Here is an 18,273-nt window from a genome sequence, read left to right as displayed (position 1 = left end):
GGACGGCAATAGGAAATGGGGCCCCCTCAGCAGCCTCCCTCTCAGCTTCCAGGGAGAGCCATCATGGTGGCAGGCTTAGGGAGGGGACTGTGGGGTGAGATGTACGTTCCTGGTCTTGGGAAAGCAATGGATCTACAGTTAAGGCAATGGCAAGGAGGGGCATGGACCTTCCTAAGAAGGAAGCCGCTGCAGAGGATGATGAACAGCTGGGAGCCCTTCCTGTCTCAGACTTTTGCAATGGAGGATGCTGGGAGCTGAGATCTGCCACGAAGGGGGCAGGTGCTGGCCCAGGTAGGAGGGGCCCTGCCAGTCAGGTTTCATAGAGGAACCCCCAGTCACACAACAGCTGCTTAGACTGAGACATCATCTGTCATTGGGAAGAAATAAGCCAGAGGTCACTGTGCCAGTCACAAGCAGACTTGAGGGTCCCAGTGTCATTAAGGGCTCCCCTGAACAGATGTTGGTAGAGAAGTGGGGTACCTGGGTGCTGGGTACATGGAGTGGCATGGCTGAGGAAAGGGTTGGAGGAGGAGACCAAAAAGGAGACAAAGATCAAAGGGTAAAAGGTCAAAGGGTAAGGCAGTGGGGGAGGTATGGAGGAGAACACGTACTCTGCAGACTTCCAGAAATGCCCAGGGTGCGACAGGCGGCGGTTTCGCTTTGGCAGTTTCTCTAGCATATCCATGAGCTTGGTGAAGGTGGGCCGCTCTTCCTGTTCAAAGGCCCAGCAGAAGAGCAGGATGTCCTAGAAGAAACCAGTGAGCCATGAGTGGACCTAAGTAGGGACTTTATTGAGTCCTCATCTAAGCCTCAGTACCTGGGCATTGCTCTGGGGCTGGCCATCTGTCCACCCTTCTGCCCATTTCACATCCCTCCATTATTCACCCTTCCATCCACCTACTCAGCATCCATCCATCTACTCAGTAGTCACTACCCCCATCCATCCACCCATCTACCTATCTACACATTCATCCATCCATCCACCCATCCACCCATCTACCTAACCATCTATCCATCATCCAGTTGTTAGCTACCACCCACCTACTCACTATATACACAGCCATCCTACCCATCCATCCATCAATCTGTCTACTATCTATACATCCATCCACATCAACTCAACCATTAATCCTTCATCTAGCAACTATCATTCATCCATCACCCAGCCATACCACCATCCATTCACCAAAATACATCATCCATCCATCCATCCATCCATCCATCCATCCATCCATCCACATGAACCCATGCTTCTTCGTTTACCATCAATCCGTTCATACACATATAAATTGTCCACTCTCTCATCTATCTATCTATCTATCTATCTATCTATCTATCTATCTATCATCTATCTATCAATCATCTATCTATCAATTATCTATCTATCAATCATCTATCTATCTATCAATTATCTATCTATCATTTATCTATCTATCAATCAATCAATCTATCATCTATCAATCATCTATCTATCTATCATCTATCTATCTATCTATCTATCATCTATCTATCTATCATCTATCTGTCATCTATCTATCTATCTATCAATTATCTATCTATCTATCTATCTATCTATCTATCTATCTATCTATCTATCTATCTATCATCTATCTATCTATCATCTATCTGTCATCTATCTATCTATCTATCTATCTATCTATCTATCTATCTATCTATCATCTATCATCTATCTGTCATCTATCTATCTATCTATCTATCTATCTATCTATCTATCTATCATCTACTCACCACCAGATATCTATCACTCGCCATCCACACAAGATTCCATCCAATTATCCATCTAGCTACTGTCCACGAAGCATGAATCCTCATACATTCACTTATTTTTCTTCTTCTGCCATCTAGCTACTCACCCATTCACTTTATCCCCCATTCTCGCCCCCCTTCTCATTACTTGATTAGCCATTCTAGTAATCTAGGGAGGCTCATGGCAAGGGGGCCAGAGATATATGGAGACCAATAGAAGATCAACAGAGTTTCTTGACATTTTTCTTGAAAGTGAGGGATAGAAGGAAATCCTAAAGTCTCTAGCTACATCCCATTCGATTAGCAGATGCCCCTCAAAGTTACAGAGGAGAGAGGCTAATTTTCATCATATCCTTGTCCAGGAAGAGGAGCCTGAGGGCAAGTGGTCATGTTAAACACCTGAGAGAATTACTGCTTCCCCAACTTACCTGTCTTCTGACCAAAAGAGAGGATTCTCCCCATTGTGTTAAAGAGGAAGAGTACTCATTTGTCATTAGGTTTCTTGGTGTCTGTCTAGCATACTCTGAGTTAGACAACGGTTTAATACTATTGTTGGACGTAAGTGAAAATAAGTGATAATACTGTTTGTGATATTTTAATGACTATTTTTTAAAAAATATCAAACCAGGTATTCGCTGATTTTTATCTGAAACAGCAATCCATTTCCAGGAGGCGACCAAGTGTTACTGCACCCCTGGTGGCAGGTACCTGAAATTGCAGGCATAGTGCTGAGAATTTGCCCTAAATTTGCCTTAAAAGCGCCAAGCAAGTCACTCTCTGAGAAAGCCTCTATAGCTGTCACACACAGGACCAAGAAATCCCAGGACTGTGTCTGCTTCTCTCCTTGTCCCCCAGACACAGCCTCTCATGAGACTTACCGAGATTTCTTTTCCCATGCCAATCTGGCTGAGGTTGGGTTTCATGCCTGCGCCCATCTGCCAAATTATTGCCTCTGCTGGTTGAGTCTTGAATGGCCACTCCCTGGCGTGGAGCTCATACCAGATGGTGCTGTCAGGTAGTGGACACAGTTAATGAGGCATTGCTGTGGTGTGTCATTTGTGACCCAGGTACCCACCTCTTCACCCACTGTACAAACAGTGGTAGCCTCCTGGCTAGTCACTCCCTTTGCAGTCTCTCCCCAAGGGGCTGCTGTTATGTCTAAAACCCTCTTGAAGTTAGTCATTAGGTTTGTTGCCCCAGAATACTTTTACTGAGGCCAGGATGAATACAACTCTACCTGAATCATTTAACACAAGATGGCGGCCATTTCTGACCTTGTTACTCACAACTCCAGGAAACAACTGCATTTGAATACTTTATTCACGAGGTTGCTCTCTATGGCCTTACATAAAATACCGAAAAGGGCACACATAGCCTAACATCTCAGTAGTAACCAGTAGATATATGTACTATAACAACTCCTTAAAATGAAACAGCACCACATTATCTTGAGACTATTTGTAAGACATTTTGCTAGCATGAAAAAATCCTCAGTAGATCACCCTAGGTGTGGACAACAGGATGAGGTGTGTGCGGGTCTTTAAAAACCACCACATACGCATGGATGGGGAAGGCTCAGGAAAGCAAACAATGTGCCGATGAGGGGCAGTGGGATGGGGAGCCCTGACTCCCATAGCTTCTCACGGTGAGGATGAATCACAGTGTGGACAGAAAGAAACATGTAAAGACTGTGACATGATGCAGATAGGCCTGAGTCTACACCAGTGGGAAGATGCGGTGCAAGCCACGCCCCTTCTCTATGCCCACGGAAGGGTAGCTATGTGGGACACCAAGCATCTGGATACAGTGCTAGGATTACTCCACGGATACTTGCCATGCTGTACATCCCATAAATCACAACGATGCACTAAGGGAGAAAGTGTGCCAGTGGTGAGCTTGGCTGCGGACAGGGTGATGGCCGGATGGCACATAATTGCCAACATGAAGTGCCGTCAGTGATGAGGATAGTGGCAGTTGACTTTGGGGAGGCTTGCATGTCACTGTGGCCAAATATCTGTGTTCTCTACTCATCTCAGGAAATATCACAATAAAAATGTTTCCTCTTCCACAAGGAGACCTCTGGGCTTTCTTCCCCCTCTCTTTTCCTGAGACAGGTGTTCTCTGTATAGCCCAGGCTGTCCTGGAACTCCCTTTGTAGATCAGGTTGGCTTTGCACTCACAGAGATCCGCCTGCCTCTATTTCCCAAGTGCTGGGATTAAAGGCGTGCACTACCGCCACCCAGCTTCTCTGAGTTTTTCTTTAAGGAACACAAAGTCACTCTGGCATTCTCTTGACTGGCCAAGGACGGTGTTAAATCAAGTCTTCACAGGCAAGTTTATTTTATTTAAAATTCTGTTGTATTTTTAATGAAGTGTTATGGGGAGGGTACATGCCCATCACCATGGAGGTCAGCAGAGGGTGTCAGATATACCGGAGCCACAGTTGTGAGCTGACTGGTGTGTGCTGGGAAGTAACCCTTAGACATCCACAAGGGCAGCAAATACTCTTAGCCATGTAGTCCCAGATGGCCTGCAACTCACGGAACCACCTCTCTAGTCCCTGGGTGTGCTGACCAAACCTGAGCTGAACAAGGGCACCAGCAACAGTTAAAGTGGACAGGGGAAAGCCCAGGAGGCCTCAACCCTACACAAAGAACTACAGGCAACTAAAGAGAGCAGGAGAAATAGTCTTCCCTGGGGAAGAGCACACTGGTTGGTAATCCACTACCAAATGGTCAGCTCTGAAAACATGCAAGTGATATTATACAAGCTGAACAGGTTATACTTAAGGATATGTATGTGTGTGTCATGTGTGTGTGTGAATAACAATTAATGGAAAAAGAGGCTATAAATTTGTAAGACATTAAGGCGGGCTGCATGGGAGGGTTTAGAGGGAGGAAAGGGAAGGGAGAAATGATGTAATTATATTATAATCTCAATTTTTAAAGTTAAAATAAATATATAAATAATACAGTAAAAATATCTTTTCTGTGTTTTATTTTCTTTGTTGCTCAGGTTGGAACCCAGCGTCTCACCCGTGTTGTGGTTATGCCTTAAGGTTATGTACGGTTAACTCACTCAACCACTGGCTTCAGTGTAGAAGCATGAAGCTCAGTTTGATTGACAGTCTTCGGAGGAATTCGGGTTTGGTCTGGTTTTTAATTGCTGTGTGAGAACCCAGAGCCTCGTACATGCTAAGCAAGCCCCCCGTGCTAAGCCTCATGCCTAATGCTCAGTGTGTCTTTTTATTCCAATGCTTTGATGAGCTAGCGGCTTGCTAGCCTTGGTGGGCCATCCCTGCCTAGGGGAGCTGACTCCTGCAGATAAGAAGGGACCGACCCGGGAGTGTGCCTTTCACAACAGACCAACAGACTCAGAACATCCTGACCAGCTGTTCACCATGTCTGCTCCCCAGTTCCTCCATCCAGAGCCCAAGAAATTATTCCAGCGCACTGATTGCTTTTCACTCTCTTTCTTGTGCACATGTGTTCATATGAGCACATGTGTATGTGTGTCTGTGCTTACGTGCCTATGTGCACATGCATGTGGATGCCAGAGGTCAACTTCAGGTGTCAATTCTTAGGTATGTTCACTTCGTTTGCTTGAGACAAGGTCTCTCTATGTAGCTCTGGCTGGTCTCGAACTTACTATGCAGACCAGACTGGCTTTGAACTCACAGAAATCTGCTTACTTATAGCTCCCGAGTGCTAGGATTAAGGGTGTGTACCACCACCCAGCTTGTTTTGTAAGACAAGGTCTTTGGCTGGCCTGGAACTCATCAGTACATTTAGACTGGCTATTGAGCTCCAGGGACCTACCCGTCTATTCTTTTCAGTGCTGGGATCACAGGCACGCACTACCATACCCAGCTTTTATTTCAGGCCCCCATATTTGCATGCTACATCCTTAGGACTGAGCCACCTCCCCTGTTCTTGCAGAGGTTTTATTAAGCTTAATCTGCAACAGAGAGAAGCAAGCCTTTGAGTGTGGTTCACTTCCAGGTCTGTGGGCTGCTGTGTTGCCCTGAACAGCACAGAATTAGGGTGGCCCTGGTCTGGACCTGGGCTCTGCCACCAGTTGCGGCACAGCTTGTCACCGGTTGATCCAGGCCAGCATGCCCCACCCCCGCCTGAGAAGATGTTTGGGAAGACAGTATGCTACCACACACAAGAAAAGCTCAACACAGTTTTCAGTACATTTCCACCAGCGTCTTTATGCTCTAACTCATTCCTGAACATGAGGTTCCCTGGCAACGGGATGCTTCTAATTGGCGTGAGTCCGAGAGCACGGGGTCCATCGCGATCCAACAGTGTCACCAATAAAAGGCTCATTAAAACCTCCTTCCTAACACAACTTTTAAGAGGAGGATTCACTTTGAGGAGTTAAAAAAAAGAAAGTTACACATGAAAATTGTGGCGAGAAACCAATTACTTACTCTAGTACATTTTGTTAATTACATTTTTTTCTCTCGTTAAATTCACGATAAAAATAAACCAACTTAATTACTGTAATTTGGTTCCAGATAATGATATCTAACTAGATAAAGATTTGGGAATTAACTAGTTAGACCAAGTGATGACTTCTCAAGGGGCTCAAATGATGGGCTCTGAGGGTTGAGATCTTCTGCAAATGCACAGTCGGGGGCCCACAGTGAGGGCACAGTGGGGTGCTTTTCTACAGGAGGCTGACTGCCTCTCTAATGCGCCTCAGGGATGACAGGTCTAATTGCACAAATCTACAACCTTGCAGCTTCCTTGGTCAGTGTCTCTCCACTCTTCAAATCCATCCCATAAATCAGCCACCGATCTTCATGGTTATTTATGGGATGGGGACAGCTGTCTTTTCTCATCTGGTGGTGGTGGTGTGTGCATATGCAAGTGTTACATGTGCTTTTGTGTGTATGTAAATTCCACCTAAATATACATGAGCAAGTATGTTCAAATGTATGGAGATCAGAGAGCTTGCTGGATATCTTGCCTCAATTTCTCGCCACTGTAGTATTTTGAGGCAGGGTCTCTCACTGGGCCTGGAATCACTAATTCACCATCAAGCTCTAGGGACCCACCTGTGTCTGCCTTCCCAGCACCCAGCCACCCAGCTCTTGACACAGTCAATGGGGTTACAAACTCAAGTCCTCATGATTGCATAACAAACACTGACTGACTGAACCACCTCCCTAGACCCTGCTTATTATTATTATTATTTATTAATCTGTAGCTCAGGCTAGCCTACAAACAAAGTGGTTTTCCTGCCACAGTCTCCTGCATGCTAGTTATAAGCACACCATACTGTATATTATTCCCATCTCCTGGTTGGACCTTCTGAGCGCTCTGACTGGCGTACTGCATCTATGCCTTGGTCTCTTTCCATCCTCCTATGCTTCTGAGGGCTTCTCATTCTTCCCCACGGCTGTAGATGCTACTTCTTGACTCACAAATGCCTCCCTTTCCAACTCCAGATGTGGATTTGCCCAACTCTGCTAATTATCTCCAAAGCTGTCAAAATTTTTTTGAACATACCCAACCTTTTTGTATAACCCAACCACACCTTGCTTTCAAGGTTACTACCATGGAGAATACCACTGTCTTTCTACATGCCGATGGCAGCTCTCTTGGGACCCCTTCACTAAGCCCCAGCATTTATACCCTGTAAAGGCCTCTTTATTTTGAGCCTGTACCCATAGCTTCTGATTCAGGGAAACCCAGCCTTCACCAAGCCCTTCTCCACACAGTTATCTGCAGAGCAGCCAGAGTGATCTGGTTGAACTGGGGCTCCTGTGACAGTCACCCCACTAACCTATTTTATAACTACCCATTGCCACACCAACTCCAGTGTAGTCTGTGTGACATGACATATGTCATTATGCCGGACAGGAGCTACGTGTCCCATGGGACTAGGCTTCCTGGAGGTCAATGGCAGACAGCCTGGTATTAGCCACAGCTGAGGCATAGACGGGTTTCTCGATTAGCTGGCTATGTGGGATATGAGCTTTGCACAATCTCTTTTATAATAATGATATTCTATATATATATACAAGACAAGGATCATTCTCTTCAGAAACAGCTCTGGGATAGAAAAGCACAGTATGGGAATGTATAAGACTACAGCAGAACCTTTGTCATACACAGGGTGTATGATGAGCAAGGGAATAGATGGGTTAATGTTGATGGGCAAAGACTATTATACTTTGAACTTTATGGATAGGCTTGCTAGATCCTAACCCCCATGATGTCTGCTGCATAAGAAGCTACTAAAAAGTATATTTCAGCAGGTGCAGAGAACTGATTAGGTATATTTGGTCACTAGATGAAATAAAGGGTAAGGAAGAGGAAGGGCCATGATAGCGATAATGAGACAGAAACTTTCTATTCATAAGATGAAACCACTTGTCTGAGGTTTACAGTCCCAAGGACAAAATTTCCTCTTCTAAGGATGCTTTATGTCTAACACCTGTTCCTGATAATGTACTTTTCTTAAATATTGCTAATGTGACTAAAAGAAGCTTTCATACTGTGCCAACCAATGACACATGACCTTCTGATTTGTTCTTTGTTTGAATACTATATTAATGAAAACATGAATTCAGTAAAATCGCAGCAGATTCCAACCACTCTCTTGTGTGTTGTGTCTGTCTGTCATTCGCCGAACTTGTGCCTTCCTGTTACCAGGACCCTGCTTCTCCCACAGTCGGAGTGGTTCCCCTGAGCCGGTCCGTGGCAACCCATGGCTCCCTAGTGCCTTGAAGATAAAACTCCTTCATGCCACCATTAAGTCCACAAAGGCTGGACACTGCTTTCTTCCTTAGTGTCTCACCCAAGCCCTATTCCCTGAATCTTTATCCATCAGTACCTTCCCCATGGCTACATAGTCCTCCTTTGTAGATGACTTACCTTCCCTCTGGAGTACCTGTCTCCCTGTATCTAATCTCTGACTCCAGCTTCCAGTCACTTCCTGCTGGAGGCTCTCCCTCGCCTCCCAGGCTGGTACCTGCATTCTCTTTTACCCCCAGAGTCCTGCCTTCATCCCCAGTGCAGCATCTCTCCACAAGGCGGAGTGGAGTGAGCATTGAGGCCAAGGCAGCTCAGAAGCTTAGCACTAGCCTGGCACACACAAGTCCCTGGGTCTCAGTCCCAGGAGCTAGAAAAGCAGCAGTCAAAATAGTTCTGAAGCTCCTTCCTTCCTGAAAACAGCAGAGATTCTATCTCCTGTCCTCGAGGGCCATCTACACTTAGTGGCTTGCCTACAGGGCGCATACGTCAGAAGGAGACTGCACATTCCACTGAACTGTAGCCGCTCCTTGTCAGGATACTTGTGAACCCTTCTGAACTCAATGAAATTTGTAAGGCGACAGAGGTGTGCATTGCCTGGGTTTCCATCATTATGTAAAGTACACACCTGTCAAAGTATCTTGTTACATGTAAATACATCATTCAAAAAAAAATTAAAAAAAAACAACATGGCGGGAGCGATGCTGTCTAACACTCAGATTCAGCTCATATCTGCAACAAGGCTCTTAGCTGCCATGCTGGGAGCTCACCAGAGCAGCCTCCACAGAGCAGAGGAGACCGCCATGTTGGGAGCTCACTGGAGCGCCTCCACGTAGCAGGGTGGACGGCTTTCCACAGTGGAATGATCATGGGCAGCCACCTTGGAAGTGGCTCACGGGCACGCAATACACAATGAACACTGCAACAATGAGTTGGTATACAATGAACAAATGAAGGAATGAAAGAACAATGAATGAGTAGGGAAACTTGCCATGGTCTCATAAATGAAACCAGGCGTACGAGTGTGCAACAGTCATTCTTTCTACTACATCCCCAGGTCCCCCAAATTCATCCATAAATCCCACCACCTTGCCCTTACCAACATATGCCCTGACTCTTCCAAAGGTGACACTAGGTAGTGGCTCTACCCACACTGTGGAGGTCAAAGGCCGGGGTGCGGCCCACTTACCCGAGCGCAAAGACATCCGAGTGCTTGGAGAAGGGAAGCTTGTCCTCTTCTGTGTCGGGGGACAGCTGGCGGATGATCTCTGGGGCCAGGTGACACAGCCAGCCATTCTGGATGCGCAGCTTATCTTCTCGCCTGCAGAGGCAAAGCCCCAGAGAGCCTTGTTTTGTAGCAGTGACCCCAGGTCCCGGCTTCCTACCCTCCTCCCTGGGCATTCCCTGGCCCTCCATATGAGTCTGAGAGCCAGACCGAGGTGCAGGGAAAGAAATGATGGAAACCAGCCAAGCCACCCTCGGGTCCACAGTCTCTGGGCCCTCTTGCTCATCTTTGCTGGATACTGTCCATTCTTGTTCCTACACGTTGCGCTCTGCAGTCTAAGGTTGCCTCTAGAGGAGCTGTGCTGGGTGGTTTTGTGCGTCAACTTGACACAGGCTAGAGCCATCAGAGAGGAAGGAGCCTCAGTCGAGAAAAATGCCTCCAGGAGATTCAGCTGTAGGGCATTTTCTCATTTAGTGATCAATGGGGAAGGGCCCAGGCCACAGTGGGTGATGCCATCCTTAAGCTGCTGGTCCTAGGTACTATAAGAAAGCAGGCTGAGCAAGCCATAGGAGCAAGCCAGTAAGCAGCACCCTCCATGGCCTCTGCATCAGCTCCTGCCTCCAGGCTCCTGCCCTGCCTGAGTTCCTGCCCTGACTTCCTTCAGTGATGAACAGTGATAAGGAAGTAAAGCCAAATAAACCCTTTCCTCCCCAACTTGCTCTTTGGTCATGGTGTTTGACTGCAGCAAAAGAAACCCTAAGTCAGGAACTGTGCAAGATCTCAAAGTTTAATGCCTCAAGTCCCCCAAATAGTCCATTCTAGTAAATTCCTGGCACCGGATCTGCAATCGTGAACAAGACTGACAGGGGAAAAAGGCCAACGAGGATGATGCAAACAGGAAAAAGGCCACACAGTGGCAAACATCACACAAAGAATCACAACAGAGGCATGTGTCCAGGCTGAGGACACATCTGAGACAAGCTTTATGTGGCAGAAAATCCCACCATGGGAACAAAAGGAATATCCAAGCCAGAGGGAAAGCTAGGTCATAACCCTTGGAGGTGACCTCAGGAGGGTTCTAGAAACCAAGATATGGCAGTGCATAGGAAGGCAACATGTACCCTGTGTTTGAACACGGATTCTGGTAGGCGGGCTCTGTTCTTTCCCCCATTAGAAACAAGAGGGCACTGAGTATTTGCGGGTAAATGCTGTCACTGTCCTTATGTATATCTGCCACTTCCTGGGGTAAAGGCCAGAGGAGGAGGAAAGCAAGGTTGCTCCAACACCTTGCAGCAGATCAGAGTCCTCCACTGGGGACAGATGACTAAGTGGCCCTTGCATAAAGCTTTCTTTCTTTCTTCCTACTTTCATTCATTCTTTCATTCATTCATTCTTTCTTTCTTGTATTTTTTTAAATTTTTTAAAAAAAAATCTTTTCTCATTTTACAAACCAATCCCAGTTCCCACTCCCTTCCCTCCTCCTGCTCCCTCCACCTTCCCTCCCTGCCCCAACCACTCTTCAGAGGGGGTAAGGCTTCCCATTGGGAGTCAACAAAGTCTGGCATAGCAAAGACTAGGAGAAGGGGCTGTTAGCCAAGGGGCATGAGTAAGAGACAGGTACTTCAAGATGACAGCAGGAGGCTTACTGTCTCTGGGGGAACTGGGCTGGCTGCATCCTACAGCTCTTCCAGGTGGGCTTCCCAGCTCTATGAGGTGTGTGCGCTGGTCCTTTTAGGGCACTCAGTCAGGACCCTCCCCATGTCTGAACATCTTCAGGGATGGCGTTTTTCTATCTTGTCTCTCAAATGTGCCAGCCACCAATTTCTGTGACTGTCTCGCTCTTTAAAGGTGGACACTATGACCAAAGGGCAGATAGATAGATAGATAGATAGATAGATAGATAGATAGATAGATAGATAGATAGATAGATAGATGATAGATAGATGATAGATAGATAGACAGATGATAGATAGATAGATAGATGATAGATAGATAGACAGATGATAGATAGATAGATAGATAGATAGATAGATAGATAGATAGATAGACAGACAGATGCAGAGACAGACAGACAGACACATAGAGAGTTTGTGTGCTCTTGAGCTATGCCTAGAAGTCAGAGGACAATCTGCAGAAACTGGTTTCCTTCTTCCATGTCCTATGCACTGAACTTGGGTCTTCAGGCCACATTTATTTGCTGACCCATCTCACCAGCCCCAAAGACTGAACTCTAAATTTAATTCCACTTTGATTTTTTTTAACTATATCTAGTCTCTCTCTCTCTCTCTCTCTCTCTCTCTCTCTCTCTCACACACACACACACACGCACGCACGCACACACACACACACGCACGCACGCACCACAGAACTTATGTGGTTGTTGGTCAGAGGATGACTTTCGGGAGTCATTATCTCCTCTAGCATGAAGGCCACAGGGATCAAACTCAGGTCGTGAGGCTTGGTAGCAAGTGCATGTACCCACTGAGCCATCTCACAGACCCTGATTCCACTTTAATTAAAGTTAAATCTGCATAGATACATCTGTCTGGCCAGTGGCCCAGATCTAGATAATGATTTACTAAAACCAATTTTTTTAAAAAAGAAACTTAAATATATTTTAATAAGTGACTTTTAGCACAGTTATAAATAGAAACTAGTATTTTTCCAATGCACATTAAAATGAAGACAGAGAGTGCTTGTCCATTCTCTCCTTAAAATCCACTCACAGCTTACACTCTCAGAAACCCTGGGCCTAAAGGAAAGAACTCCTAATGAGGTGGCAGGAGTTTGGGGGTTCAGGGTTCCACTGCTGATGCATTTCCTATGTAGGTGAAGGAAGCTAGAGAAATGCTAGACCTGCAGTTCTCCAAGACATTCTTATTTTCCAGAGGGTACACACCATCCATCTGGATAAACACAGGTATTGAGAGATCCCTAGACAGGGGCTGAAGGAAGGAGGCTGAGATGGGGGATCACTGAGCTTCCGCCCTCACTGTGGGGGGGGGCTCTCCTGAGGTGCCTCTCCATCCAACATCGGGGCCATCTGTCCACTGCCTAGATTTCTACACCAGGAGCCAGACACAGTCAGTGGCCACCGTGAAATCTATTTTAACTTGGGGCTTCCATCCTCGGTGTTATGTCAGGTGGGGCTATTCTGTGTTTGTACCATGTTTTGTGGCATCCCTGGCATCTACACAGTAGTTGCTGGGAACACACACATGCACACAGACACACACGCACGCGCGCACACACACACACAAGCACATGTGCGCACACACGCGCGCACACATACGCACGCACACGCATGCATGCACACGCACATGCACGCACACACACAACACAACCCTAGCTGTAGCTAGGAGGAATGCCTCCATACCCATGAGAAGGAAAAGTTTTTCATTTAATACACATTAGAGAAGAGAATGGCCCAGATTCCGGGGTCAAGAACGTCTCCTCTACCGGGAATAAACAACGTGGTAGTTTATGTCCTCTGCTGGTACACAGGGCCCAAACACTTTAGCAAACCCTGAGGTTGACAGAGTTGATGGCATCTTTCTCCTGGGATCAAGAACACCCGCTGACATTTAAGGACGTAAAGACTCATTTGCTGCTTGTTAGCTGTGAGGCCTCGGGCACACTCTGGTCTCTATTTTTCCATTTGCCAAAAGGGCACATTCATTTGTACCTCAGATGGCTACAGCAACATGAAAGTGTCCAGTTTAGGGCTATGTCTACTGCCAGGGCCATATGACTACTGGATAGGAATTACTTGACACTACATCCCATATGCATATCTGTTTATCTGGAGGACTGAGGCCAAAGTAGGGAAGTCTACTTACTGCACAATGAGGAACTTAGTGGGGGTTAGCCAACCTTTCCCAGACATGGCCACTCCTCACAGGGGCCGACAAGCTGGGAACCACTGGGACAGGGGAGGGTGTGGCAGACACATAAGTGCCATTAGCCTGGGGCTGGGGTAGGCACCTGCCTGGGAGAGGGTTAGGAGTCGGCCCTGGTGCATACACCCCAGGGTGTCCTGTTCCCATGGCAGCGGGCCCACCAATGATGAGTCCGAATCATCCTCATTATGGTTATTATTATGATTAATAACAGGTTGTGTGGGGCTGGCACGGTAGGGCTGGCATCTTAAACGACACTTTGTCGTAGGGTGGCAGAGCAGCTGTTTGTGAGGATCTCCACGGCTACCTCTTCGCTTCCGGTCCAGTGGCATGTTCTGGGAAACAGCAGCCTTGGGGAGTCTGACATCCTGGGACTGTTATTTCAAGGATGTTACTTCCCTGTCTGCAGGCCTGTTACCACGGCTCCACCCGTTCTACAGGGTCAGGCACATGCGCGGTGAGCTCAGTCCCTATCATCTATCTTGCAGTGTTATGGACTGGGATTGTCCCCCAGATTTTCATGCTAAAATCTGGACTCTCAATGTCACCGTCACTAAAGGCAGGACTTGTGGGCTCAGGATTTAGTTTATATGACAAAGAAGCAGAAGGAGGGACTACTGGGGAGAGAGAATGGGCCAGAAAGAAGGGAGACACCAAAAAGAAGTGAGGAGGCAGCTAACTGGGCAAAGCTCACGATACAAAGGTGAGTAAATACCATACAAAAACCATCGTTTGGTGCAATGGATATATGCCAGTAATTTATTCTGTCTTACGTGCTAACTTTTAAACTTTTGAGATTACATTTATTAATTTATTTGTGGGAGTGTGTGTGTAGGTCAGACAGCATCTTGTGGCAGTTGGTTCTCTTTTTCTATCACGTGGATCCCAGGGGCTAAACTCAGGCCATTAGGCTTGGCCATCTTACTAGCATGTATATATACATAGATAGACATACACGCACATGCACACACACACTCTACTGTATGACAGTTTTACATATATAATAAAATAGTATATATACATATATAATAAATATATATGTATGATAAAGATGGGGGTTTTAGAGAGATAATTAAGATGAAACAAGGCCTAAATCCACGGCCCTAAGCAACGGGACTGTCATACTTAGAAATTGGTGGTTTGAATAAGAATGGCCTCCACAGACTCATATATCTGAATATCTAGTAACTAGGGAGTGGAACTATTTAAAGGACTAGCAGGATCAGGAGGTGTGGCCTTGTTAGAGAAAGTGTGTCACTGGGGGTGGACTTTGAGGTTTCAAAAGCTCACACCAGGCTCAGTGTCTTGCTGCAGGCAGCTGTAGATCAGGATGTAGCTCAGCTACTTCTCCAATGCCACGTGTACCACCATGCTCCCTGCCGTGGTGATAAAAGACTAAGCCTCTGAAACTGCAAGCAAGCCCTCAACCAAACGCTTTCTTTTGTAAGAGTCACCTTGATCATGGTGTCTCTTCACGGCAGTAGAACAGTGAACAGGACTGTGGTATTGCTGTCAGGCCTGACCGTGCTGTGTGCTGGGGGAACGTGGAGGACTTTGGAACTAGAAGAGTGGTTGGGCGCGCTAAGAGGGGCTAATGAGCCATCCTAGTAGGAGCATGGAAGACAGTGCTGAGGGCGGCCTGACCTGTGGGTGCCCAGCTCAACCGGTTCCGGAGGGGAAGGATACCAGCCACTGGACTGGAGACTATCATTGCAACAGTCTGGCAAGGCATGTGGTTACTTTTAGTCCTTCTCCTAAAAATCTGCCTGGGCTAAATCGAAGGGTTTTGGATTAATGGCTTTGAGATATCTAGCAGCTCTACAATGAAAAGGAGCAAGCTGGACAGGGAGAACCACAAAGTGGACAGTCTGAGGAGAAAAGGAGTACTAGGGCATGTAATGGAGCCAAGTCCTGTGGTCAAGGAGATAAAAGAGTTAAAGAAAGGCCTGAGGCTACCTCAGGGTGGGACCCTACTTCACATTCCTCAGAAAATGGTGCCAATTTCTGTCCTGGTCAGGTTTACTATGGCTGTGATGAAAAGCCATGACCAAAAGCAATGTGGGGAGGAAAGAGTTCCCTTATACTTCCTGTCACTGTTCATCATCAAAGGAAGTCAGGACAGGAACTCAAGCAGGGCAGGAACCTGGAGGCAGGAGCTGATGCAGAGGCCATGGAGGGTGCTGCTTACTGGCTTGTTCCCAAGGCTGGCTCAGCCTGCTTTTTTAAAGAACCCAGAACCACCAGCCCAGGGATGGGCCCTCCCCCAACAATTACTAATTAAGACAATCCCCTATAGGTGTGCCTATAGCCCATCTTATGGAGACATTTTCTCAGCTGAGGCTCCCTTCTCTCTGATGAATCCAGCTGTGTCAAGTAGACACAGAACAAGCCAGCATGGAAACGGGCCAGACGTGAGAATTTTGTCACTTTTTCCACTCCTTCATTCTCTCCTCCCAGCTTTTCTCTTCCCCTCCCCCATCTACCTGAGAGACCATGCAAGGACATAGTTAGAAGAGGGTCATCTATAAGCCTGGAACAAAACTCTCTGCAGAAAGGGTCAGCCGGGCCTTGACCCTGAAGCCCCAGAACTAGATAAAATATTACTGGTGTACTGTATCAGCACCCCCACACCCCACTACCTTGTAATGGTAATCCCAGTTGGTGACTGCCCTATGAACCTCTCAGTGGCCATGTCTTGGCGGGCTCGATAGAGGCACAGACTGGGGATCTTAGGCCTCACTCCTGAGAAGGATGTACAGCTGCCTGTAAGTTTGACTCCCTGGCCTCAGCAATACAACAGAGTAGAAAATATAGTCATAGACTCCTGCCCTTGCCTTTCACAGCAAGGACAGCCAGCAGATATAGATAGGTGTTACATTTTAATTGTGAAGTGGTCCCCAAAGGCTCACTTGGGGGCTCAGTCCCCAGCTAGTGGTTTTATTGGGGAGGTTCAGCTGGACAGAGCATAGCTGGAGGAAGTCAGTCACAGGGTGGTGTGAGTCTCTAAGGGTGTCTTGTCCCTGGCTACTTCTTGTCCCTCACTATCCACTTCCTGTCAGCCATGAGGTGAAGAAGTTCCTCTTCTACATGGGCCCTGCTTCCATGATGCCTGCCAAAGTCCATGGAATCAAGAAGCCATGCTGAATCCAAGAATCCATGAGCCATGCTAAATCTTTCCTCCCTCAAGCTGTGAGTCTATGTTTGGTATTTTGTTCACCATGAGGAACTCACTAACATTGCTGGTCACCAGGAGCGAGAGATTTCTGACCAGCCCAAAATCAAGTTAAAGTTAATACTTACTCAGCCTCCATGAGACCCATGTAAATACTTGGGTTTGCAGTGACATCTCCAATTGTGTCCCTAAGCCTGCTCTGACCTGGTCCTGGCAAACAAGGTGAATATGATTCTCTTTGGCAAGCCAGGGACCTTGGGACTGCTGTAGGACTGAGCAAAGAAGGAGTCCTACCCAGTCTTGATCCCCCAGCTCCTTCACGGACTAGCGTTCTCCAGGTATCTTTTACACTATCTGTTTGTTTGCCTTGACTTATCTAATGCCACAGATAGCTCTAGAAACTGGGGACATCCAGTTTGGATGGGGGGGATGACACCTGAAGACAGTAACCAAGGCTGCTCAGAAACAGCTTATGCTATGTTTTGTTGAGTTTCAAGCACTCTGACTCAAATTCAAAGGTAGCTCACAGTAGGGATAAAATCCTTCAGGAAGTCAGGAGGATGTCCCTCAAAGAAATCAGTGGCTCTCCAGAAATGCAGAAACGTAAACATGAGAGAAGTCTCAGCGCTCTCTCCCCATGAGAGAGGCCATTCGTTATATGACGCAGGGGTTTGAGATATGTGTGCCCTGAGTGTGGACACAGCACACTCTCCAAATCAAAATCCGCGAGAGCAGACCTTCCGAGTTACAGACTGTTTATTCGGGATCAAGCTGTTTCTCGCATGGCTGACTCAACGCGGCTGGCTCCAGGGCGAGTGGCCAGGGAGAGTTAATTACTTAAAGATGGTTAATCGTTCCCTGGGTGATCCTGGGGAGGTGTATGGAAATGAGTGCTAATTACACCACAGCAGTCCAGCTATTTGCCCCACGTTTGCTGCCACTCAGGGTCCTGTGCGGGATGCTTGTCCTGTATCCTTGCGTTTTATCTTCATAAGGACCGTCCAACCGAGGCGTTTTCAAACACAAAAACTCGAGTTCAGAGGTACTGCTGGTCTTGGTCACGGTCACAGTTAAGAATGGGCGGGCCCCCACATGGCCCAGGTAGTCTGACCTAAAAGCACTTACTATCAGCTGTGTTTGGTTGCTAGGCTAAAGTTAATTACTACGACAGCTTGGAGCTTAGGGCTTGGCTGACCCATTCCCTAGGGAAGCCCCATAGGCAAGGAGGAGAGTCCTCAAGCCCAGGGCAAGAGCTTGTGAGAGTCGGGGTTGTGTTAGATCTCATGCCACAAACTCAAAGGTGTCACTTTCAGGACAAGCGAGAAAGACACTAAGGTCATGGGAACAGAGAGGAACTTGGTGACCCCCTGCTGGCATGGCAGCCTAGCCACAATCTTAACACCTGTGAGCTCACAGATATAAGTCACTCAAGACATTTGGGAT

General features: G+C 47.0%; 1 protein-coding gene across 3 annotated transcripts in view; it reads right to left on the bottom strand.

Annotated features, from left to right (window-relative positions):
- The window catches only part of Ksr2 (kinase suppressor of ras 2), a 367,153-nt gene that overhangs the window by 10,797 nt on the left and 338,083 nt on the right, over window positions 1-18,273 (bottom strand). For all 3 annotated transcript variants that reach the window (XR_012911504.1, XM_075981914.1, XM_075981904.1), the window contains exons 17-19: window positions 9,724-9,855; window positions 2,646-2,775; window positions 612-745 (exon numbers count right to left, since the gene is read on the bottom strand). Coding sequence is in view for 2 of the 3 variants with exons in the window: in XM_075981914.1 (XP_075838029.1) it covers window positions 612-745; window positions 2,646-2,775; window positions 9,724-9,855 (396 nt within the window). In the remaining variant the exon portion in view is untranslated. The remainder of the gene's footprint in view (window positions 1-611; window positions 746-2,645; window positions 2,776-9,723; window positions 9,856-18,273) is intronic.

Source organism: Microtus pennsylvanicus, chromosome 1, assembly GCF_037038515.1.
Source record: "Microtus pennsylvanicus isolate mMicPen1 chromosome 1, mMicPen1.hap1, whole genome shotgun sequence".
NCBI lineage: Eukaryota > Metazoa > Chordata > Mammalia > Rodentia > Cricetidae > Microtus > Microtus pennsylvanicus.
This window is presented reverse-complemented; position numbering and strand designations above follow the sequence as displayed.